Source organism: Aptenodytes patagonicus, chromosome 20, assembly GCF_965638725.1.
Source record: "Aptenodytes patagonicus chromosome 20, bAptPat1.pri.cur, whole genome shotgun sequence".
Lineage (NCBI taxonomy): Eukaryota > Metazoa > Chordata > Aves > Sphenisciformes > Spheniscidae > Aptenodytes > Aptenodytes patagonicus.
In genome coordinates, this window is record NC_134968.1 from 7,738,611 (window position 1) to 7,764,480 (window position 25,870).

Genomic DNA, 25,870 nt, shown 5'->3' on the forward strand with positions numbered 1-25,870 from the left:
GGTCATAAAGGAAGTAGGAGAGAGGCTGTAAAGGTCTTGCTCAACTCTAGGTACACAACTCCCCTGCCCTTTCCTTGTTCACACTGCCCGTTACCTCATGAGAAATCAACGAGGTTGGCCCTCAGCTACGCTAGAGCCTCAGCTCAGAAGCAGCTCCACAGAGAGGGAGATCGGCCCTGGCTGAGCTCTCCCAGAAGAGCTCCCTGGCAGCGTTGTCACCGAAGGTCACTAAAGAGAAGAGGGGAAGGCCTCGGCTGCACTGTCTCCAAGTTGGACCTGAGCCCAGGCAGACAGAGATTCAGGAGGGGAGATGGGCTCAGGAACTTCACACACCATGGACAGCCCTTGTTGGAAGGAGGGTCTGTTCTGGACATGCCTGTGGGACAGCAGCAGGCTTTGGGAGATGTGGTCTTGAATCCAACGTCCCTTCCCTCCCAGGGGCAGTTGCTGGGCACTCAGACTGAGATTCCAATGCAGGGCATGAAGGTGTTTGTGGGCTGAACTCCAAAGCAGTCATCAGTTCTTTGGATTTCCTTGTGAAAGCCACAGGGTCTGTCCTTCCACTCACAGCACAGTGACGTCAGGCTCCATGTCCCTTTTAAACAGCCCCAACAGAGTGACCCAGTACCTGTTTGGTCCAAGGTCTCAGCCCCTGCCCGACATGACACCAGGTTGATGGGCTGCACAAGTACATTTGGCATTGACATGGACATGAGAGGGGGATGTGTCCCACCCCAGACACCACCGACACTGCATTGGAAGCAGATCCACTCAGGGATGGCCAGCACATGGTCAGCAGGATTCCTCAGCCTTTCTCCCTGCCCATAAAGCCATCCCCATCCTTTTGAACTCTCTAGCACTGGGGAGAGCAGCTCCTGGAGGCCTGGAGAGGCAGGCAGGGGGGACTGCCAGCCATGCTGAGGCACTCCCAATACTGTTACACTGAATTCAACTAAGGATCCGAACTGGAGTGACACCATCCTTGTTGGGGCCTGGATTTGGCAGCAGCGGAGTGTGAGCTTTGGAGGGGCAGGAAAAGGAGGGCTCAGGAGACAGGGGCAACATTTCAGTGCCCCTTCCCTGGACAGATCTCTAGCAGGCTGGTGCCATCACCATTGGTCTGCGCGCAGGCTCCTTCTGACCCTGGGAACCTGCTGCACTTCGTCGCTCATGTGAGTGTCTCCACCATGAGCAGCACATTTCCTCATGATGAGGGACACACAAGGACACACACCCCCCCATGCTAACGTACACCAGCATCAAGTCATCCATAAATTTGTGCTCCCTTGTGCATCCACACAAACACGGCTGCACACAAGTACACATAAGACAGGAAGACACATAGGGACACAACCAACCGTGGACTCTGCCAAGGACAGCTGGGGACACCTGTGACATGGCTAGAGCGTTCTGGGGAAGGACAAGGCCCCAGGCATGCCCATGCCATTGTTTGTGTGCTCACAGACTGCACAGAGTGGGGACCAAACCGGCCAGAATTTTTTCCTGAGGGCAGTGTTAGGCAGGATGGGGTCAAAACCTCGCAGCACAATGCACACACCTGGGGAGGCAACAACAAGTGGCCGTCGGGGTAAGCAGAGGAGGGAGGGAAAGAAAAAGGTAGGGTACATCCTCATGCACGGGAGCCCTTTGGCATCCAGCTGAGGATTGCTGCAGCTTCTTCCTGAGAACGACACTTCAAACAGCCCAACTGGAGTGGCCCATGCTGATGTCACTTGCCTGCTTGGACCCGTCCAGCACTTGAGCTGAGTCTTCTGCCCGCACTGCTGCATTCCTGCCCAAGAAATCCCAGGGCCTTTCATCCCAGTGCTCAGAAGAAGCCTTCACTGGGGAATGGGCATGGCATAAACCTGGACATGAAAAGGCAGCAGTGCAGGAAAGCAAAGCACAGCCCATATCATTAACTGTGATGGTTTGCATTCAAGATGAGCTTGTCAGAAAATTGTTACCTCTGCAAAGGGTGCCTCTGGTCTCGTGGCAATGAAGGGCAGGCATAAAAGCCAGCTCAAGTCCCTGCTCTCTCAGCCACTTCTCTTGCCTCCTTCTCCTTGGGAATCAGGGGATTCTGAAGCCCATTCTCCTTCTCTTCCAAAGTGAGATCTTGTCTCGATGGACATCTCAGCTGATATTGGCTCTGGCCTGTGCTGGGATTTGGAACTTCTTGTCATGAGAAAGGGAAGTGGTGAGAAGGTCTGCTTAGAGAGAGGCTGGGACGTGGCTGAGAGGGTTTTTGGTTTATGCACTAGGAGAGAGCCTCCCTGGGCCAGGCTGCTCTTTGTAGGGCAATGAAGGCAGCATGGCTGTTGGCTGAGCATCCACATCCCCACTCAGCAGTGGTCTTGGCTCCTTTGTGACAGGGTAACCAGGCTGCTCCTCACGCAACCCTGAGCTCTCTTTCCTCCCTGTCCTCTCTCCCAGGTGCACCTGCATCCCAGAGACATGTCCTGCTACAACCGGCGCCTGCCATGCCGGCCCTGCGGCCCCACCCCACTGGCCAACAGCTGCAATGAGCCCTGTGTCAGGCAGTGCCAGAACTGCACCATCATCATCCAGCCCCCTCCTGTGCTGGTGGCCCTGCCTGGCCCCATCCTCAGCTCCTTCCCACAGAACACCGTTGTGGGCTCCTCCTCCTCCGCTGCTGTCAGTAGCATCCTCAGCTGTGATGGAGTGCCCATCACCTCTGGGTGCTGTGACCTCTCTGGCATTTCCAGCCGCTCCTGTGACAGAAGGTGCACCCGCTGCTAAAGCCACTGGTGACAGTCAAGACAAGGACCTCCAGGAACCCAGAAGCTCATGCTGGACTGAGGACAGAGCTCCTGGTCATCAATTTCAGAGTGGCTGAGCATCCAGTGCTGGCCTTCCAAAGCAGGGCAGCTGGGGCCTTCTGAAAACATGGCCAAAGTCTAACTCCCCGGCCTTCCACTCTCTCCCATCTCTTTCTTGTCTCCTGTTCTTCTGGGCTGTAAGAACCCCAGAGCCAACCTGGGGTATCTGCTGGCCCCTCTCCCTCCGTCCAGCAGGCAGATGGATGCCCTGTGTGATCTCCACCATGGGCAATGGGCACAGACTTTTGGCAGCTGCCAGTGCTCTCCCTGCTCTGGCCGCCTCCTCTCTAAATGAACTTGTTTCCCACCTCAGAGTCATTAATGTTTTCTGCATCCCAGCCTCTGCCTCCACATAATCCTTTTCTTGGTGGACATTGTATCAAATGGCTGTGGAGGAAAGGCATTGCCTTGGGTGTCAGGGCGTAAGGTGGAGGCACAGGTAGACATTTCATCAATCCCAGAGGAAGGGGAGGGTAGGACCCAGGGCAATGGGTCTCTTCCTATCGCTGTCTCTTGGAGCTGAGGAAGACATACTCAGCTCCCCCACAGCCAGTGGTGATCAGGCCCTGCCTTCTGGCATCTCTGCTCAGATATGGCCCCTTGGCAGCAGAGCATGTTCGGCAGACAGGGAGGCTGAATACTGCTATTGCCTAGAGAATAGCCCAGTGCTGCTGGAGGCTCTGAGAGGTCAGCAGCTCACAGGCTTGTGCAGAAGGGAGTTCTTCCTGCTTTGGGTAGCCCTGTGCTGGGAAAAGCAGCTCAGTCAGAAGATGGCCCCAAAGGATGCCCGAGTGGGGATGGTGTGAGAAAAAACAGCCCCACCTTTTCCTCCTCATCCTCCCACCTGTCTCCAGAATGAAAAAGCATGGCCGGCACCCAAGGGCAAGGATAGGAAGGACAGGTCACCTATACACCCTCCACCCCCCAAACAGTTCCCTCCACAGCCCAGCAGTTACACAGATGTGCAGGGCTCAGGCGACTCACAGGTTGATGTGGCAGTCAGCCTGGCCAGGCCACACACCAGGGCCCTCATGCCTCTCACACACAGCCCCAGCTCCCACCACACAGGAAGCCCCAAGGCCAGAAGGCAGTTCCCAAACCCCCATGGCTGCTCTGTGGTGCCTGGCCTTCCCCCAGGCATGAAGCTGCTTTCCCCAAGGCCAGCTCTTCTCCTGGCAGGGCCTGTTGCCCACCTCTGCCTGGCGGTCTGCTCCCTCACTGAGATCTTGGAGAGAGCTGTACAGCCTGGTCCCACTGCGGAAGAAATGAGGCAGGGCTGGGGGAAGCCCACGAGGTAGGGCATGAGGAGGGCTCCAAGGAGGGACAGAGTGCACAGGGGAGAGCAGTTTCTCCAGATCCCAGCACATGGCCACACAGCAACTGGAGGGTCCACAGGGTAGTTCTGAGTATTTTCCACAATTGTTGTAATCGTGTAATTCCAGGAAGGAGCATTGCCCCGTGGCATGTTATTAGAATCATAGAATCATAGAATCATTAAGGTTGGAAAAGACCTCTAAGATCATCAAGTCCAACCATCGACCCAACACCACCATGCCCACTAAACTATGTCCCTAAGCGCCGCATCTACACGTCTTTTAAATACCTCCAGGGATGGGGACTCAACCTGGGCAGCCTGTTCCAATGTTTAACCACTCTTTCAGGAAAGACATTTTTCCTCACGTCCAATCTAAACCTCCCCTGGCGCAACTTGAGGCCATGTCCTCTCGTTCTATCACTTGTTACTTGGGAGAAGAGACCGACACCACCTCGCTACAACCTCCTTTCAGGTAGTTGTAGAGAGCGATGAGGTCTCCCCTCAGCCTCCTTTTCTCCAGGCTAAACAGTCCCAGTTCCCTCAGCCGCTCCTCATAAGACTTCTTCTCCAGACCCCTCACCAGCCTCGTTGCCCTTCTCTGGACACGCCCCAGCACCTCGATGTCCTTCTTGTAGTGAGGGGCCCAAAACTGAACACAGTATTCGAGGTGCGGCCTCACCAGGGCCGAGTACAGGGGCACGATCACTTCCCTACTCCTGCTGGCCACACTCTTTCTGATACAGGCCAGGATGCCATTGGTCTTCTTGGCCACCTGGGCACACTGCCGGCTCATGTTCAGCAGGCTGTCAACCAGCACCCCCAGGTTCTTTTCCGACAAGCAGCTTTCCAGCCACTCTTCCCCAAGCCTGTAGTGCTGCATGGGGTTGTTGTGGCCGAAGTGCAGGACCCGGCACTTGGCCTTGTTGAATCTCATACAGTTCATGAGATTCAACATATTTATGTTTTTCATCTTACTTTGAGCTCTGACCTGTGAGGGACACATCCTGGAGCAGTTACTCTAAGAGACAGGCCAGCAGGAATTCCTGAAGAAGCACTGTGCTGTAGAGAAAACCATAAAGCAAAGAGCAGCAGCAAGGAACCATTGCACAAGCAGTCCTAAACTCCTTCATGCCCATCACCTCTCCAAACCCATGGGCAGAATAACCAGATAACCCATGGTGAAAATAAGGGAACCTGAGACTCTTTCATCACCTCTTCTTCCTCTCCAGCCACTGACATGTCCTCTCCTGGAAGAGGATCTTGTCCTGTGGAGCGCTGGGTTTACAGGGGAAGCAGCACTGCCAGGGAAGAGCTGAGGGCCCCTTCCCCCAAGCGCAGCCTTGCACACACACATCCCCTCCCTCCCCTGGCTTCTTGCACAGCCAAGGAAGCTCCCTGCACCAGGGTGTCTTGCACAGCACAGAGGTACAAGGCACTGTCAGAGACCTCGACTTCCTCCAGCTGCAGGAGGCTGTATTTCCCTGTGGTGTTCAGCAGCGTGGTGAGACGGCTGTTCCGCTTGGGGCCAGCTGCTGCCTGATATGAGACCAGCTGGGGAGCTTGGCCTTTCCTCTGCTGGTACCAGAACAAGCCTTTAAAGTTAGTGGTCTGGTAGGTGCAGGTTGTCTGGAAGGTGTCTCTCTCCTCTACTGTGACTTGTCCTTCTTGCTGGGTGACGGTGGTCTGCCCCATGGTGCCTGGAAGAAAGCAAGGGTCAGCGACTGTGCAGGGAAAGGCTCTGAGATGCAAAATAAGAGGGGATGCAAAGTGTCAGAAAAGAAGGCTCCCTGTCCCTTGTGCTGCAGCCAGAGCCCCATGGATGGGAACAGCAAGGCAGTGAGTGACTTTGGGCAGGAGGCCTGAGACCTCAGCTCAGCATGGATCCCACAGGACAATAATGCCAATTGCCTCCCACAGGGGTACCCCCAGAGAGAGCTCTGCTTTCACCCAGGTCTTAGGTCCCCATTCCTGTGCTGCCCGGAGCCTCCAGGGAACAGCCTGTAGTGCCTGGCCCTCCTGTGCTGGCTCCAGGACACCTCCAGCACGGGGAGGGACCTGGGAACTCCTGCAAAGTAGTTTCATCCTGCTTCCCATTCCCTGTCCTCTCAAAAGGCTCTGAGGTCTAGGAAGGGAGGGAAAAGGAAGCCCTGGCAGTGCAGAATGGCAGGAGGAATGGATAGGCAGGGCATTCTGCATGACATGTGCCAGCCAGGAGAGAGACTGGGGCACCCTAAGAATGTGAGTGGGATGAGAGAGCTTTCATGTCCCTGCATCGACTTTCAAAAGTCCTGTGCGCCAGAATATATGTAGTGCCGAGACAGAAAAGAGCTTCTGCAATGCTATGTCTGTGAAACACTGGGCCCAGACAGATCAGAAGAGAGAGGCAGAGAGAGGTGGACAGTTGGCAAGAGAAAAGGAAGGGAAGGGCTCTGAGATGATCAGGAGAGCAGCTGTTTCTTCTCTGTCTCATCTTTTCCATCAGTAACAGCGTCTTGAGAAAGCAGGTGCAAATCCACCCGTGTGATCTGATGTTTCCCAGCATTTGCCCACAATTCAAGAGCAGCTCCCTGCAGAGATCTGTTGAGAGGGTGAGGGTCTCGTGGGAAGAAGAGCAATCGTGCCTCCAGTCAAAGCCAATGCTTACCCAGTGGCTGCCTCAGGAAGGCAGCGAGGATGAGATACCTGAGGTGCATGCTGAGACCGATCCTCCTGCACGTGTGAGAGAGACTCAGAAAACCCACACGTCCCCACCAAGAGCCCCGAGAGAGCAGAGCTGCCGGAAATGACTCTGCAAGGGGAACAAAGAATGAAATGGGGAGGAGAAAATGCTTGTTCTTAGCACATTGAATTGCCGGTGCTGTGGTCCTCCCTCCTCCAGCAGTGACATGTGTTGCTCCTGCAGACAACACTTTTTGCTTTTCCAAGGGGAGGGGTTAAAGGGGGATAGGCCTGCACCTGGTGACCAACCTCTCTGACACATCCTCCTGTGCAGCATCTTCTGCCTCTCTCGTTCCTTGATGCCTTGTGCCTCCTGTCTCACCAACCTCAAGCCCTTGGCTGGGTTGGCCTGTCCTGGCTCCTGCACGGTGTCTAGCCCCAAGCTCCTGTCACCACATCCCAAGGCTGCAGCTCTCGCAAACACAATAGTCACCACACCCAAATCCTGCAGACACCAACTGCCCCACTCACCCCCCCAGGCACTGTGGACTTTCTCCCTCTAACCAAAAGAAGATAACTCAGGAACCGACAAATGAAGTTGCCTGCCACACTGCCCCTCCTATCTCTTTAACCAGCTTCTGAAAAGCTTGTTGGAGGGGGGAAAACCCCACTCAAACCCAAATAAACAGTCCTTTCACTTGACCATAACCCTTCCATTCATTGTTTCCTCAAAAACAGTTGTATCTGCATTTGTCCTCTCCTTACTCCTAGCCTTTAAGAAACAAACCTGCCAAACTGTTTTTACTCTTTCAATAGCATAATTTAGGTTGGACACGACCTCTGCAGACCACCCGTTCCAAGTCCTTGCTCACAGCAGGTCTCATGAGATCAGGCTGGTCGGGGCTGTACCCATCAAGTCTTGAAAATTTCCAAGGCCAGAGCCTGCACGACAGGTGTTTCTAATATCTAAATAGAATTTCTCAGGTTCCCAACTGTGCCCGTTGCCTCTCGTCCGATGCACCTTTGAGAAGAGCCTGGCTCCATCTTTTCCACATCCTCGGAACACATAATTGTAGATACCCATGAGGTCTCCATTGAGCCTTCTTTTCCTAAGGCCCCGTTCCCTCAGGCTCTCAGTGCGTCATGCCTTCAAGCCCCCTGGCTGCCTTGGGGGCTTCCGCTGGACTCGCTCCCACATGTCAATACCTTTCCTACACACCAAGGAGCCCCAAACTGGACACAGGACCCCAGGCACAGTCTCATGAGTGACAAATAGAGGAGAAGGATCACTTCCCTGGGTGTGCTAATTATATTTTTGTTAAGACATCTCAGCGTGCAGTTGGTCTGCTTTGCCGCAAGGGCACACTGCTGACTCACCTTCAGCCATTGGCCACCAGGCATCCCCTGCCCTCCCGGCTGTCTGACCTATAACCCCTGCCTCCAACACGGTCCAAGCTACATCAAGAAGCTGAAAGGTGCCCGTCTGTTGTGGTTTAACCTCAGCCAGCAACTCCACTTGCTCACTCCCCCCCAGTGGGATGGGGGAGAGAACCAGAAGGGTAAAGTGAGGAAACTCATGTGTTGAGATAAAGACAGTTTAATAGGTAAAGCAAAAGCTGCGCATGCAAGCAAAGCAAAACAAGGAATTCATTCACTACTTCCCATGGGCAGGCAGGTGTTCAGCCATCTCCAGGAAAGCAGGGCTCCATCACGCGTAACGGTGACTTGGGAAGACAAACATCACTCCAAACGTCCCCCCCTTCCTTCTTCTTCCCCCAGCTTTATATGCTGAGCATGACGTCACATGGTGTGGAATGTCAAAATGGCCAGTTTGGGTCAGCTGACCTGGCTGTGCCCCCTCCCAGCTTCTTGTGCACCTCCAGCCTTCTTGGTCCGTAGAGCATGGGGAGCTGAAAAGTCCTTGACTAGTGTAAGGACTACCTAGCAACAACTAAAACATTGGTGAGTTATCAACATTGTTCTCACCCTAAATCCAAAACACAGCACTGTACCAGCTACTAGGAAGGAAATTAACTCTATCCCTGCCGAAACCAGGACACTGTCCCCAGAGGAACTGGTTGCTCTTGACTCAGGCCTTTGGACAAAAAGCCTCTTTTGTTGTGTCCTACCTGGATGGTCGCTTCTGGTGGGAACTGAAGCACAAATTCCTTCTGCACATGATCTGTAAAGCCAGAAAGGTATTTCAGCTTTGCCTGTATCCATATCCATCTATCTATCACTTCATCAGCTTTCCCACTGAGCTCATTCTCCATCTCACTTTCTATAAGGTCCCAAAGGCTGATCCATGTGTCTGAACAGTCTGATATTGCAGGCTCAAGGTTCAGCCAATTCCTAAATGCAAGGCAAGAAAGGGATTTTCCTTCCTTGGGCTAATTTGGCCAGGAAATAAATCACAGGAGCAATCACGTCTCATAGAATCACAGAATCATAGAATCGTTAAGGTTGGAAAAGACCTCTAAGATCATCGAGTCCAACCGTCAACCCAACACCACCATGCCCACTAAACCATGTCCCTAAGCGCCGCATCTACACGTCTTTTAAATACTTCCAGGGATGGTGACTCAACCACTTCCCTGGGCAGCCTGTTCCAATGTTTAACCACTCTTTCAGTAAATAAATTTTTCTGCATGTCTCCTGCCAAGAGCTGTTCTCTCCAACAGCGACCATCAGTGGACACTGAGGGAAGCATAGGAGCAAGACAAGCAGGTAGGATACTTCTGCTGAGTACCCACTCCTGTGTCCCAAGTCCCTGGGCCTGGGCTTGGCTAAAAAAGTCACACCCAACTACAAGTCTCAACAGCTTTCCTCACTGGCACGCAGGCTGGGGAGGCACAGACCCAGCCTAACCACAACCCACAGCGTGATGTTGCCCTCTGCTTTACAGACAGGCTCCATCCATCCCTTCAAGTACCCACATGGAGAACCCCTGGCTGCTTGTGCTGCCCTGGGCTCAAGACACCGCCACTGAGGCAAGCGTGCTGTCTGGCCGGTTGGAAGCCCACCCAAGGAATGCCTGGAGAAGGGATCCTTTGCCAGTTTCAAAGACAGGGGCCTCTGCAGTTGCAGAAACCAGTTTTCCCTCTGTTCTTCTGAAGCCCAAGCACGTGGACTTCGAAGAGCTGGGTGAGCTACTCAAGCCATGCAGGCTTCCTGGGGACCAGCTGGAGAGAAAACTCTCCCATCAGGGGATGGCTTTCAGCTTCAGCAAACCTCAGCCCTTCAACCCCTTTAGGCAACACAGCAATTCTCTTTCTGACTGCCTCTGAGACGTGACCCTGGCAACCCTTGAGCCCCAAATGTGCCTTGGACACAAGGCGTGTGCAAGCTTTCGTCCTATCTCTGGGACTTCACCTGCACACCAAAAGGCTCTGCATTTGGTGTGGAGGGAAATCCTCTACAAGAGTCTGATGGTCTGGAACCTATGGAGAAAGCCTGAAGGTTTCAGTCACCTCTACATCATTTTCGCATGTCTGTGTTGAGCTCAAACTCCTGACTCTGCAGATGGCTTCCGAGTACTGGAAGAGATCCCCTGGCGGGAAACGATGGAGAAGCTCGGAAGAAGCCCTACGCCGATTCCGATGCTGATGTTTGACGCCAGTGCGAGTGCTGATGCTGCTGACAATGCCTTGCAGCGGAGAACCACCCCGGGGCCTGTGGCTGGGTGGGGCAAGGTGGCCCCAGCAAGCAGAGAGGCAGCAGTCCGGGCGGGCATGGCCAGGGCTGTCATAGAATCATAGAATGTTAGAATGGTTTGGGTTGGAAGGGATCTTGAAAGATCACCTAGTCCAACCCCCCTGCCATGGGCAGGGACATCCCTCACTAGATCAGGTTACTCAAAGCCCCATCCAACCTGACCTTGAACACTTCCAGTGATGGGGCATCCCCAACTTCTCTGGGCAACCCATTCCAGTGTATCACCACCCTCATCACAAAAAATTTCTTCCTTACGTCCAACCTAAACCTACCCTCTTTCAGTTTAAAACCATTAGCCCTTGCCCTGTCCACACGGGGACCAATATTATTTGATATCTTCATTAGTATCATAGATAGCAAGACTGAGTGCATCCTCAGCAAGTTTGCAGATGACACCAAGCTGAGAGGTGCAGCTGATACTCTTGAGGGAAGGGATGCCATCCAGAGGGACCTTGACATGCTTGAGGAGTGGGCCCATATGAACTTGATGAAGTTCAAGAAGACCAAGTGCAAGGTCCTGCCCCTGGCTTGGGGCAATCCCCAGTATCAGTACAGACAGGGGGATGAATTGATTGGAAGGAGCCCTGGGGAGATGGACCTGGGGATACTGGTGGACAAAAAATTGGACATGAGCCAGCAATGTGCGCTTGCTGCCCAGAAAGCCTGAGCTACATCCTGAGCTGCATCAAAAAAAGTGTGGCCAGCGGGTCAAGGGAGGTGATTCTCCCCTCTACTCCACTCTGGTGAGACCCCACCTGGCGTACTGAGCCCAGTTCTGGGGGTCCCAATAAAGAAAGACATGGACCTGTTAGAGCAGGCCCTTCAGGGGATGGCCAGAAAAATGTTCTGAGGACTGGAACACCTGTCTTATGAAGAAAGGCTGAGAGAGTTGGGCTTGTTCAGCCAGAGAGGCTGAAGGGAAGGCTCCAGGGAGACCTCACTGTGGTCTTTCAATATAGTAAGGGGGCTTATAAGAAAGAGGGAGAAAGACTTTTTACCAAGGCCTGTAGTGACAGGACAAGGAGTAATGGTCCATCAGAGCAGCACCTGCTGAGCTCACCAGCCAACAACGGAAAATCCTGACACAGGCGTGCTTTTTACACACACGGTACACATCTATTATGGCTGCCCGGTGGCTAACAACAGCAGCAGCTGATTTAGCCTGAGCAATGCTGCAGCTGCTTTCTGAGAAGATTTCTAACAAACCCGTCTGGCTGGCACCTTGCTTCCTGATGCTGGACTTGCAGAGAATAGCTAGGAGCTGGACCCCTTCCAAGGGAGGCAGGTCACAGTTAGGGGGAACTGAATAGGAGTCTCTCAGGCCAGGTGAGGACCCTCGGAAAATGCCAGCCCTGCTGGGAGGCTCTCTGGGCACAAGGCTTGTCCTCCTGGTGCCTCGGCAGTGCTGGGCACAGCCTCCTGCCACCGCTCTTCTTCCTCTGGAGACTCCCCCAGTGCTAAAAGCAGATGCGGAGGGGTGGCCGGTGGAGTCCTGGTTCTGAGAGTGTGGGGAGAGGCTGTGCTTCCTCCTGTGCATATGCATCTGCCTGTGCCTGTGGGCGTATTTGTGCCTGTGTGCTTGCAGTTGTATGTTCATTTGCAAATGCACGTGTGAGAGTGAGTGCCTGCCAGTGTGTGTGCCTGTGCATGGGTGTGTGGATACGCATGTTTTTGCAGGGGAGCAAGTAAGTGTGTGTGGTGTCGGTGTGTGCGTGTGTGTGTGTATGTGTGGGGGCATATGTGTGTGCAGGCAAGCACATATATTTCTGTGTTTGTACATGAGGTTGCATATATCTATCTACGTGCAAGTGTGAGTGTGCAAGTGTGTATAAGCACATGCGAACACTTATGTGATGACATGCCTGGAGGGGTGAATGTCTGTGCATGCACGGGAGTTCCTGTGTAACTGGGTGTGCATGCTCATGTGTTTTTACGTGTGCTGACATGTGAGTGAAGGGAGGACGAGCTCTTGGCCATTCTCTTTCAGAGAGACTGAGCATCTCTGGCTCTGTATGCCAGTGGGACGCTCGCAGCCTCCTCTTGGGGATGGATGTTCCTCCTAGTCTGCACGGAGCTCTGCTGGGAGGCAGAAGATGGCCTTGCAGGCCAGCACAATTTCCTGTGCAGAGGGCAGAGGGAAGCAGGAGAGAGGCACGGCAGGGAGAGAGGCTGGGGCTGCTGCCTAAGTGTCCAAAGCGGGGCCAGGAGCTTTCCAAATTACTGCTTTTACCCACAGAGGGGTTGGGAAGCGTCATCCCCCTGTGGAAGGGGACCTACCAAACTGCTGCAGGAAAGTTCTGGACTTGCTGAAACGCCTCTGCCCAAGGCCTTGCTCAGGGGTTGGTTTGGCAGCACAGACTCGACCCACTCTCTGGCCCCGCACATCTTCAAACTCCTCACAAGCAAAGCCCAAGAGGGGAGGGAGGAAAAGCTACTGAGAGGGGAGGCAAGTAGTTCCACACAGACATGTGAACTGAAATGCTGATACGCTGATATAAATTCTCCTTTTCCTCTCAGCTGCTAATTAGGGTGGGGGGTTTTGGCTTTTGAAGAGAATGCATTTACCTGCAAAGGACCCGGGGAGCAACTTCATTAGTTCAACCTCATTTCTGCGTGCAGACCTCAGCATTTGCAGCCTGCAGGAAGCTGGGCTGGTAGCAGACACACAATCCTCCGCTGCGGCATTGCTTCTCGCATAGGAGCTGGGGGTGGGGGGGCTGGTTCCAGATGCCCAGGTCTCCCTGAAGGAGATGACAAAGGCCACCAGGGAGATTGTCATGCACTCTTTGTTTCTACCAGTGGGGTAGAGGAGGCACCTGCTGATACGAGGCTGAGGCTGGGGCTGTCTCCCCAGGCAGCACAGGGGAATGAGGGCCCGTGGATGCCCCATGCTGGGAGCTGCCTGGGTCGAGCATCTCTTTGTCTGCGTTTGTTTTGGTTTGTCATTAGTCATGCGGACAGGAGAAGGAAAAGGTACAGCATCTCTTTACATCAACTGCCATGGCTGAAGTTCAAGAGGGAAATAACACAATGCAACCAGTTTTAAGGTGTCTCTGTCTCGAGACAAGAGAAACCCAGTTGCTGTCGGGGAGGGTGGATGTGCCTCCTGTTCTTCATAGTGGTCAAGATGAACAAATCACTAATATGGAAATGCAATGGCTCACGTATGTGCAGCTTGTACTTTACCAGACAGCAGAGCTTTCCCTGCATGTTTACATCCCTGACAGTAAGAAGACTGCACCTTCACGTGGTGTGCTACGGGAACATTTAAGACGCTGCCTGCATAAACTGATGTCTGGAATGGAAGAGGAAACATTACGTCAGGGATAGCAGAGTTTCCTCAAGCCTGAGGATATCAAAACACCAGACAGAATCCAGTTTGTGAGAGGGAAGAAGCTTCATGAGCACAGCCTCGCTTCTCATGCCCAGCCTCAGCATCTGCAGTGAAGGGGAAATTCAAACTGTAACTGCTCAGCGATGGTACTTTGTGACCAAGGAATGATCTGTCATGGAGGGCAAGAAGGCCCAACTTCGGAAGGGGTTAAACTGGCTGGAAGCAGGGATGCCAGAGACAGAATGACTCCCTGTGAGGGAGTGAGGTTTCCCTTGGTGATGAGATCAGAAACAGCCCCAGCATTGTCTTGTAGCCATCCCGGAATGGGAGCGCTCAAGGAGGCACCTTTGAGCAGGAGAGCTGGATTGAGGGAAAGACCCATGGCCAGGCTAAGGTGCCCCATGCAACCGCTCAGAGGATTGGTGCTGGTGCCAGTGTGTATAAGGAATCTGCTTGTGATGCATCTTTGCAGATCCCTTCTAGAACCACTTATGGTGGTAGGACTCGGCCCAAGGCTTTGTTCATTAATTATTTTTTTGACTGTTTAATCACAAACATGTGTTTAATTCGCCTCAAGGGGTGACATAAAAATTCCCCTACAGCTGCCTGCTGCAAGTCTGGCTTGTCCCAGACACACAGTCCCCGGCTGCCGTGGGAGCTCATCACTGCGACACCGCTCCCTCTGTAGGAGCTGCGGATGAGCATAGATCCCTCTAACTCCCCGGAGGAGACTGCAAGGAGCCCAGGGGGTTGTAAGGCTTCATTTGTGTGCCGGTCTCTTTGCTTATTGGTTAGGAGCATGGAGAGCGCCTGGGCGTTTGGCAGCCAGGCCTGTTCTGTGTGGTTTGCTCTGCCCCTCAGGCACAGGCTTTGCACTTGGGCGGGCTGCACATCTGGAGATAACCCCATGGCTTGACTCAAATCCAGCTGAATTCTTTACTAATTGAAGAGAGCTAACAAGCCCACAAACCTCTGTCACAATGCCCTCCAGGGGCCTCTGGGTGGGGCTGGTCGGTGCTTGATGTCCCCAATTAGTCATGGGCTTGCAGGAATTTACTAACACTGAGTCTGAGGGGCTGAGGGCAAGCCCCTGGCGTCCTGGATCCCAGCAGGCTCTGCCCTACAGTCAGGGTCAGCCATCTCCAGAGCCACTGACACTGGCCCCTTTCAGAAAGAGGATCTTGCCCTGCAGAGCGCTGGGTTTACAGGGGAAGCAGCACTGCCAGGGGAGAGCTGAGGGCCCCTTCCCCCAGGCTCAGCCTTGCACAGACACATCCCCTCCCTCCCCTGGCTTGTTGCACAGCCAAGGAAGCTCCCTGCAGCAGGGTGTCTTGCACAGCACAGAGGTACAAGGCACTGTCAGAGACCTCGACTTCCTCCAGCTGCAGGAGGCTGTATTTCCCTGTGGTGTTCAGCAACGTGGTGAGACGGCCGCTCTGCTTGGGGCCAGATGCTGCCTGATACGAAATACGCTGTGGGGCTTGTCCTTTCCTCTGCTGGTACCAAAGCAAGGCATCAAAGTTGGAGGTCTGGTATGTGCAGGTTGTCTGGAAGGTGTGTCTCTGCTTCACTGTGACTTGTCCTTCTTGCTGAGTGACGGTGATCTGCCCCATGGTGCCTGGAAGAAAGTGAAGGTCAGCAGCTCGGCAGGGAAGGACTCTGGGAAGTAAACCAGGAGTGGGTACAAAACCCTGGTAGAGAAGGCTCCCTGTCCTTTGCCCTGCAGGAAATTCCTGAGGCCTGCGGACAGCCAGGAGGAGAGTAGTTTTGGGCAGGAGCTCAGAGCTCTCAGCCCAGCGTGGATCCTGAGGAGAGCTGTGCTCTGTCCCTGCTCCTGCTCCTACTGCCCGGAGGAGCAGGGAACAGCCTGTCATGCCTGACCTTTGTGTGCTGGGCCCAGCACCCCTCCAGCAGGTTGAGAGGCCCATGGAGCTATGGCTAAAAGATTCATCCTGCGTCCCCACACCTCTTATCTCAGAGGGCTCCTAGCTCCTCGAGTACACTCAAAGCTCACTTTAGAAAGAGGTATCGATGGATGTGTTGCCAGCCAGGAGGAAACTGGAAGCCATGGCTGACATGTGCCTGCCAGAAGGGGACAGCCTGGGGCACATTATTAATGTTAGTGGGAGCTAGAGCTTTAAAATCCCTGTAGTACCTTTGAGAAGATTTGCTTATTTTGGGGAGAAATGTGGGGCTGCAGAGACAGCTGAGATCTCCTACGGTGGCAGGAGGGGGATCAGAAGAGAGGAGTAGAGAGCGATAGATTGAAGGGGAGAGAAAAGCAAGATGAAGGGTCTGAGGTATCTCTTCCCTTTCTTCTCCTTTCATTTCCATCAGTAAGACCGTTTTGAGAGAACGGGTGCAAAACCACAAAGGTGAGCCAACAGTTCCCAGTGTTTTTCTGCTGTCCAAGAGTATTTCCACACATTGACCTGATAAGGCTGGTGAGGGTTTCCTTGGGAGAAGAAGAAGTATGCGTTTCTAGAAAGCCAGGACTTACCCAGCAGTTGCCCCAGGAAAGCCGTGAGGACGAGATAGCCGAGGTGCATGTTGAGACCGACCTGCCTGTTGGCTGAGTGAGAGAGAGTCAGAAAACCACCTCCCAGCCCCGAGATAACAGAGCTGCCGGAAACGACTCTGTTGGGGGAGCGGAGGAAGAAGCGGGGAAGAGAAGTGATCTGTTCTTCCTGTGCCTGAAATGCTCCTTCGGGGTTTCTCCCTCCTCCAGCAGCAACACCTGTGGCTCCCTCAGGGGCCCTGGGGGCCCCAGTCGTGGGAAGGGGCTGTTCCCGGTCAGCTCGCAGTGGAGCCCTCACCTCCCCAGCTAGAATCGCCTGCTCTTCTGCACACCCACTGCTGGGCCATTTGGGAGGTCAGGGGTTTCCTCCCCACTGAGGTTTCACATCTTCCTCTGGGGTCCTCAGCTCTCTGGGGACATTGCTATTTCTTCTAGGAACAAAAGAATCTATTTCTGAAACTTCTCCCCTGTCCTTTCTCAGCTTCCTGGGAACAACGCCTCTACTCCAAATCCCCCAGAATAGGAGATGAACCCTGCTGTGCAGCAGCACAGGGGCTGGGAAAAGGAGGTTTCTAGAGAAGTGGAGGGTCCTGAGGCTTACACAGCCTCTCCCAAGTTGAGGAGCCGGCTGAAGCTTACCCTCTGATGGGCTCCTGAGAGGGATCTGCCTTCCTAGTCTTCAGAGCAGACAAAAGACATGTACAGGAAGATGAGGATTTCTGCATTTCTAATGAGAGGGGAAAATAAGCCACAGTCCTCAACCCGTAACCATTCTCGCTGACCCCAGGGCCACATCCCTGAGAGTCTCTCTTTCTTTGATGCCTCCTCGCTCACCACCTCTAACACCCCGACTGGCTTGGCTGCACTGGGCTCCAGTGCAGTTTATGCTCTGATGCCTCTCCCGGCCCACCTCTGGGATGTAGATCTCAGGCAGCTGAAGGCCACTCCAAGCCCTGCAGACCCCGACTGTCCCTTTCAGACCCTCCAGGCAGTGTCAGCTTTCTCCATCTCTCCAAACAAAAGTACCTCATGAACCAGGCAATCCGCTTGCCTGCGTGCAGTGGCCCACAGTAACCACAAGACAATTGTTTATGGAGAAGTTAGGGACCCGCACGACAACTGACCTGAGGAGGCATAGACCTCTGCTGTGCTGCGTTGTATATATCGCTTGGCACACTTAGCAGTGATGCCACAAGCATGTCCTTGTCTTGTCCAGTTACTGGCACTCAGACCTTGCAGCACTCACACATGGGAAAGGAAGTGAAGTTATACTGAAGGGTGGTTAAGAAAGTATATAATAAGAATGCAGTGGGGGCGGTAGTGATCAGGCACAGGGCTCACCCCAACAAGTGCACTGGCCAGACTCTGCTTATGTGCAGGTGGCTCCTGTCATCCTTCCTCCTCTCTATTGCCTCCCCTTGCTGCTCCCCATTCCTCTTTTTCCCCCACCTTTGACCCTGCCCCTAAGCATGCCTTAATAAGGCTTGCCTAGTCCTGCAGGCCCCCTCTAAAACATCCATAACCCTCATGTTCCTCTTGTCACTTCTTGTCACTTACAAAGCTCAGCCTGACCCACTTCAGAGCTGTGCCTGCAGTTTCCTAATGGCCCATCAATTAGAGGCTGCAAAGCTCTGCTCTCCCTCCTTGTCTCCCTTATCACTTACTCAGAGATTGCTGTCATTGTGTGCTTGGCTTATCACTTTCCCTTTTACTTCTTCTCCCCTTTGAAAGGAAAAGGGACTTGATCTGACAGCCTTAGTGAAGCAGCAGCTCTCACCTTCCACATGCCCTGACAGTGGCCTCTGCTGAGCTTGCTCAGCTGTTCGAGTTCCTCAAGACACTGAAAGGCTCCTGTCCCCAGAGAAAACTGGGTCTCTTGAGTCAAGGCTCTGGGGGGAAGCCCCATGTTGAGCTCAGCCTTTGAAGTGTCTCCCTGCAACGCCTGCAGCAATGCTAAGCCATGGCAGTCACTTTTCAGGACACCTGAGAAGTTACAAACATGAAGGAAAAGGGAAAGACTGGCCAAATGAGCAATCAGTCTCAGATGTAAGGCAAGTATAAAAAAGCACTCAGGTCACTTGAAATGTCATTCTGGAAGCAGCTGGTTTGCACCCCCAAATTCCAACATGTTTATTTGCCCTCCCAGATGTCCTGCATTTCCTGCAAGATCCTGAATCCACCCTCAGAGAAGTTTGAGCACAGCTGTGGATGAGGACAGACGTGAATTCTACCTCCAGGTGGGATCCAAATGTTATCATTCTTACCCCATCCAGGTGGGAATGGGGCTTCCCATCCACCTTCCAGTACCTCACAGAGACATTTTTCTCCAGGGACAGAGACTGAGCTTTCTTTGTCACCTCTGAAGGCCTCGCTGCAAACACCTGATGTCATGGCCTACTGTGCTCACATCACTCCATGGCTGCTTTTTCAGCTTCCCCCACAGCTTCCCCTCTCCAGGGCCAGCTCTTTGCTTTCCACAACAGACTTGGCATAACAAAAGACGTGTGCACAGAGGGACAAACTAGATCCCAGAAATGCACATCCCACAAATGCAGCCACCAGCAGTTTTCTGCTGGGCAGAGAACCCACAGGGATTCAGGGACACGGGGACACCCCCCACAGAAGCACTGGTGAGTCCCCACAGCTGGAGGAGAGACGTGAAAAGCAAGGGCACAGCTCAAGGATTTGAACAGAGAATCTTGTCCAGGGTCTGACTGGGGGGTCTTGCTCACACGTTGAGGCTTTTGCTGATCCCCAAGGTGCAGGGCTAGGAGGACATCTTCCTTCCTTGGGCTTCTTTGGCTAGGAGGTAAAGCCACAGGAGCAGCCACGTCTGCTACCAAGAGCCCCCTTCCCCAGCAGTGGTCATTCGTGGACGCTGAGGGAAGAGTCAGAGCTGGACAAGCAGCTGGGATGCTTCTCCTGAATACTCACTGCTGTGTCCTGCTCAGTTTCAGCGGCTCAGGGGTGTTCCTGAGTCTGCTGTGGCAATGCACCCTCGTGCAAAGGAAAACCAACAGCATCCTGGGCTGCAGTAGGAAGAGTGTTGCCAGATCAGAACAAGGGACCTGATCCTTCCTCTCTACTCAGCACTGGTGAGGCCATGTCTGGAGTGCTGGCTCCAGTTCTGGGTTCCCCAGTACAAGAAAGATGTCAGAACGAGCCCAGCAGGGACTGGAGCATCTTTCCTATGAGGATCGGCTGAGAGGCAGGCAGTGTTCAGCCTGGGGAAGAGAAGGCTCACGGGGGATCTGGCCAATGTGTGTAAATAGCTGATGGGTGGGAATGAAGAGTCTTCTGAGTCAGGCAGGCTTGGGACTCCACACCTCTGCCACGAGGAGGCTCTGTAGGGAGACAAATTAAAGTTTTTAAAGTGCTCAGCCCAAGGAAAGACACCAAACTGTGACTCTTACTGCGTTCCAGGTTTGCAGGGGCTAAAGGGAGGTTGTTCAGTGTCGGGGGGTTCATGTTTGGGCAGTCAGGCCACAGCTGGGCTTCTCCCAGCCCTCCAAATCAGAAGGTGCTGGAGCATCCTCTCAGGCAGACATACCCTGGTGTAGAAGCGCTGCCTCTCAGCTCCAGGTCTCATTGCCAAAGGGGCCTGGGGCACCTGAAAGTTCCTGTAGGAGCCTGAAGGAAGAGCTCAAGCCGCCTGCTGTCAGGCAATAGGAGGCTGCAGGCTGTTCTCCTGCTTTCTGCTGCTCCTGGAGATCACAACCAGCCCAACCAGCCCCCAGCAAGGGAGGAGTGTCCATGGTGAACTACTTCTGCCATCCAGTGTGCAGCCAGAGGCAGGGGCCTGCACCCACCTCCCTCGGGGATGGAAACAGCCCCCCTTGAAGCCTCCGACATGCTCCCTGTTCCCACAGGGGCTTTCCCTCCCTTCTTAAACATCTCAACACTGAGCCACTCTGGGGAGCACTTGAAGACCTGTGACCCCGACATCCCCTTCTCCTGTCAGTGTGGAGCTTGAACTCCTGACTCCATGCAACGACTTTCTAAGGCTAGCAGGGAAGTTTGAAAGCCCTGTGAAAGCCTGTAGTTGGAGGACTCAGTTGTAGGTATATCCAGCTTTAACAAAGTAAAAAAAAGTGAAATCCGGGGAGCCAGCGGTGCCGGCAGCTACAATTGCTCCTTCCCGGGCACCGCCGGACACTGCCACTGCTCCCATCGCGATTCCTGCCCTGCTGCCGCCGCCGCCGCCACTGTGGCGGGGGATTTCAGTCTGCCTCCCGGTGGGAGTGCGGGGGTGATCGGGGGGTGAGGGGCGGGAGAAAGTTTCTGCCCGGTGGGCGGCTCCGGAGCCGCGTCGGGGGGACCTCCCGGGGCTGCGGGGCCTCGGCGGGCCCGGTGCCGGTGCCAGTACCGATGCCGGTGCCGGTGCCAGGGTCGATGCTGAAGGCGGTGCCGGTGCCGGTGGGGCGGGGGAACCGCCCCGGGGCCCGGGGCCGGGCGGGGCCGGGCGGGGCCGGGCGGGGCGAGGCGGCCCCGGCGGGCCGAGCGGCAGCGCCCCCTGGCGGGCCCGGCCGGGGCTGTCCCCCCGCCCCCGACACACGCGCCCGGCCCCGCCCGCGGCGGTTCGTGCCCGGCCGCAGCCCCGGCTCCTCTCCCCGTGTCTCCCAGGGCGCAGTAATACACCGCCGCGTCCCCGCGCCGGGGCCGGGCGAGCCGCAGGGCGCTGGACCGGCGGTCTGCCGCCACCGACAGCCGCCCCGGAGGGTCCTGCAGCTCTTTGGACTGTTTAAAACTGAACACGAGGAGTCGGGGGGCTCGGCCCGGGAGCTGACGGTACCAGTGGATGTAGTAGGTGATCTGTATGTTGGGGTGCGAGCAGTTGATGCTGATGCCGGTGCCCTCGGTGGTCTCTGCCAACGGCTCCTGCTGCACCTGGGCTCTGCCCGCAGCCACTGCCGAGTTAAAAAAGGAGAAAAAGAAGAAAAACCAGTCAAACCCTGCTTTGTGCTCAGCCCTGCCTGCTGTTTCCCAAACCAAGTCCCGCAGAAGCAGTCAGGAACAAAGAGAGATGATGAGGAGAAGAGTTTCCAGAGGATGTCAACACGTGCACTAATGGAAGTGTCCATTAATAGGTGGTGGCAAGGTGAATGTGTGAAGGATAGCTGGAAGGGTGGAGGCGTTGAAGAAAAAAAGGGGGATAAAGGAAAGAAAGACAGAAATAAAGTAGCAAGGGGGAAGGGATGACGGCATGAGTTATACGGCAAGACACAGAGGAAAGGAAGGAAACAGGGAGGCCTGGAGAAAGGCTAGAGCGATGAGTTTTCTGGGGGAACGTGGGATGGCAGCAGAGGGAGGGCTGGACGGGAGGATGGTTCGGGGGCAGAGGTCCGTGAAGAAGCCAGAGGGGACGGCAGGCTGGAGGGAGCTGCGGGGGCCACCCCAGGCCCAGCCCCGGCCCCCGCCGCCAGCCCCGCGCACCCAGGAGCACCGCGGCCAGCCCCGCCAGCCCTGCGCCCCGGCACCGCCGCATGCCGCCGCTCCGCCGCCCGCGCCTCGCTGCCCCCCGCCAGCCCCGGCTCTCTGCTCTGGCCGCGCCGCCTCCTCTCCTCTCCTCTCCTCTCCGCCGCCGCCAGCTCCGCCCCGGGGCTGAGCCCTGCGCCGGCGCCGCCCGGGGTCTCGCCCGGGCTAAGAGTGCTCGGTGGCTCTGCAGGGCCACAAGCTGCTGTCCTGGGAAGTGGACTCTTCCCCTCCTCCAGCCAGGGCTCCCCAGCAAGAACAAGCGTGCACAGTGCCCGCTGCAGCCGGGGACAGCTGCAGGGCCCTGACCCAGGAGATGGACCAGCTTCCCATGGCTGTCTCCCAGCTCAGGGGCTGGAAACAGCAGCCACTGATTCCCTGCGGATGGCAGGGAGGAGGCTGAGAGCCTCCCTTCAGCTGCCCCTCCGCAGTCCCAGCACAATGGCTAAGAGTTGTGTTGTGGCAGAGGGCGAGTGAGGGCACGTGTGCCCGTGGGCGTGCAGGGGTCAGGGAGGGCAGGGGCAAGGGGGAATCCCAGAGTCAGAATGTAGGTGAGAAGGGACCTCCAGAGGTCATCTAGATCACCCCTCTGCTCGGAACAGACCCCATTAGACCAGGTTGCTCAAGGTCACATACAGTCCATCCTTGAACACCTTCCAGGATGGAGATTGTACAACCTTTCTGGGAAACCCGTTCCTTTTGTTATTATTTCTTTTAGCCTATTGCTTAATCAGAACTCCCCATGTCCTGTCTCCTGGGCACTTCCAGAGACTAGGTCCATCTTCTCTGTCACCTCTGACTAGGTAGTTGTAGAAAGCAAGGAGATCTCTCCCGAGACATATCTAAGATGGGCAGGCCCAATTCTCAGACTGTCCTCACATGTCAACTTTGTCAGCCCCCTAATCGACTCGGTGGCCTTTGTTGCACTCACGTCAGTATGTCGATACTCTTCTTGGAGCAGGGAGCCCCAGCCTGGACGCAGTCCTCCAGGTGTGGTCTCACAAGGGCCAGAGGGGCAGGGTCACTTTCCTGGACCTGCTGGCAACACTTTGACTAACACAGCTCAGGATGCAGTTGACCGTCTTTGCTGCAAGGGCACACTGCTGTCTCATGTTCAGCTGGGTGTCTCCTAAAACCACACATCCTTTTCTGTGGATCTGTTTCCCAGGCAGCCAGCCCCCAGCCTGCGTGACTGCATGGGCTGGTTACTCCATCAGATGCAAAACCTTGCCCGTACTCTTTTTGGCCTTCAGGAGGTTCCAGTCAGCCCAGTTTTCCAGCCTGTCCAGGTCCTCTGAACAGGAGCCGTTTCCAAAAGTTCCGGCCCGTTCCCCTTGCTGGGTGTTATCCAGAGACTTGCTGGGAGTTCCCCACTGCCCAGTACTCATGGCGTTCATGAAAACATCAAACAGTATTGGTCCTACTGCTGATCCCTACTACTAGACCCCACTAATACGTGTCAGCCATCTGGGCTTTGGACTAAGGTTAAAACTCTCTGAGCCTGGTAGTCCAGCCAGTTTTCCACCCACCTCATCACTGAAGCCATTTGTCACTGATTTGGTCATAAAGGAAGTATGAGAGAGGCTGTCAAAGGTCTTGCTAAACTCTAGATACACCCGTCCCCTTCCCTTCTCCGCGGTGCCTGTTACCTCATGAGAAAGCAATGAGGTTGGCCCTCAGCTACACTAGAGCCTCAGCTCAGAAGCAGCTCCACGGAGAGGGGAATTGGCCCTGGCTGAGCTCTCCCAGAAGAGCTCCCTGGCACTGGTCTCTAATGGGGTCACTAAAGGGAAGTGGAAAAGCCCTCAGCTGCATTGTCTCCAAGTTGGACCTAAGTCCAGGCAGACAAACATTCAGGCGGGGATACGGGCTCAGGAACATTATACACTGTGCACAGCCCTTGTCAGAGTGAGGGTCTCTTCTGGTCTTGAATCCAGTGTTCCTTCCCTTGCAGAGGCAGTTGCTGGACACTCAGACTGAGATTTCAATGTGAGACATGAAGGTCCCTGCGGGCTAAACATCAAAGCAGTCATCAGCTCTTTGGCTTTCCTGTGCAAGCCACAGGGTCTGTCCTTCCACTTACACCACAGCGACATCAGGCTTCATGTTCCTTTCATTCAGTACCTGTTTGGGAAAAGGTCTTGGCCCCTGCCCGACATGACACCAGGTTGATGGGCTGCACAAGTACATTTGGCATTGACATGGACATGAGAGGGGGATGTGTCCCACCCCAGACACCACCGACACTGCATTGGAAGCAGATCCACTCAGGGATGGCCAGCACATGGTCAGCAGGATTCCTCAGCCTTTCTCCCTGCCCATAAAGCCATCCCCATCCTTTTGAACTCTCTAGCACTGGGGAGAGCAGCTGTGTCCTGGCCTGGAGAGGCAGGCAGGGGGGACTGCCAGCCATGCTGAGGCACTCCCAATGTTGTTATACTGAATTCAACTAAGGATCCGAACTGGAGTGAAACCATCCTTGTTGGGGCCTGAAATGGGCAGCAGTGGAGTGTGAGCTTTGGAGGGGCAGGAAAAGGAGGGCTCAGGAGACAGGGGCTGCATTTCAGTGCCCCTTCCCTGGACAGATCTCTAGCAGGCTGGTGCCATCACCGTTGGGCTGCGCTCAGGCTCCTTCTGACCCTGGGAACCTGCTGCCCTGTCGTGCTCATGGAGAGAGCAGTGGAGAGTGTCTCTCTCTGCCATGAGCAGCACATTCCCTCGTGATGAGTGACACACAAGGACACACACACACAGAGGCTCATGCACACCCGCATGGAATTATGCACAAATTTGTGCTCCCACGTGCATCCACACAAACCTGGCTGCTTACAAGTACACACAAGACAGGAACAGACATTGGAACACAACGGACCATGGACTGTGCTGAAGATCCCTGGGGACTGGGCAGTGTTAGAAAGGATGGAGTCAAAACCTAGCAGCACAACGCATACACCTGGGGAGGGAACATTGTGCATCATTCACAGTTTGGCCTGGCGTGATTTACCACGGAGAAGGAGCAACAATATCTCCTTCTGTAGGGACAGAAGTGTTGGTTGGATGGAGATAAACAGAGTGCCGTGTCAGAGTTCATCCTCATGGGCCTCCCCCATGTACCAGAGATGAGCGTGCTTCCCTTCTTGTGTTTTTCACCATCTATACCTTCACCCTCCTGGGCAACCTCCTCATCCGGCTAATTTTGACAGCTGACTCCAGGCTGTGGGCACCTGTGCATGTTTTCCTGGGCGAGTTCTCTTTCCTGGATCTCTGCTTCTGCAGTGTCTTCCTTCCAAAGATGCTGGAGGGCTTCCTCAAGCCACTGGGCATACCCATCTCCTTCCACAGCTGCGTGGCCCAGCCGTACTCCTCCCAGCTGCTGGGCAGGGACCAATGCTTCCTCTACGCTGTCATGTCCTATGGCCACTGCTTGGCTCTCTGCAACCCTCTGTGCTGTGGGGCCATCATGCATCGGGCTGTGTGCGTCTGGCTGGTGGCAGGGACATGGCTGGCCAGTTCCCTGCTCCTGCTCCACATGCAATAATCACCTCCCATTTGGCTTACTGTGGGCCCAGGCACATCCGCCACTTCTTTGGTGATCTGCCAGCCCTCCTGGCCATGGCTTGTGCTGGCACTTCTGCCAACAAGGCCGTGATCATCTTCAGTATTGGGGATGTGACCCTCCGCTGCTTCCTCTTCATCCTCACTTCTTACAGGTGCAGAGCAAGAACCATCCTGTAGATTTGCTATGCAGAAGGCAGGCAATGAGCTTTCTCAACCTGTGCTTCCCATTTCACTGCCGTGGCCTGTTTCCATGGTCTGTGTGTCTTTCACCTACATGGGAAGTGACCTTGAAAGGGTCACTAGACAGAGTGGTGGCTGTTCTTTACACCGTTCTTACTCCCCTGCTGAACCCCTTGGTTTACATCCTAAGAAACAAGGCTGTGAAAGCTGCTGGTATTTGTTCACATCCAGTAAACAACTGGCAGGGTTGTAGTGTTTGACAGTGGAAACGATGACTA

The 25,870-nt window shown here is 54.7% G+C and overlaps 1 protein-coding gene across 1 annotated transcript; it reads left to right on the forward strand.

Annotated features, from left to right (window-relative positions):
- Nucleotides 1-9,752: 9,752 nt before the first annotated feature.
- On the forward strand, nucleotides 9,753-25,852 carry LOC143169224 (olfactory receptor 10G4-like). Its single transcript, XM_076356502.1, is given in 6 exon segments — nucleotides 9,753-9,960; nucleotides 10,339-10,508; nucleotides 24,893-24,989; nucleotides 24,992-25,369; nucleotides 25,372-25,679; nucleotides 25,682-25,852. Coding segments are annotated over 6 exon segments (1,332 nt in total).
- The last annotated feature ends 18 nt before the right edge of the window (nucleotides 25,853-25,870 follow it).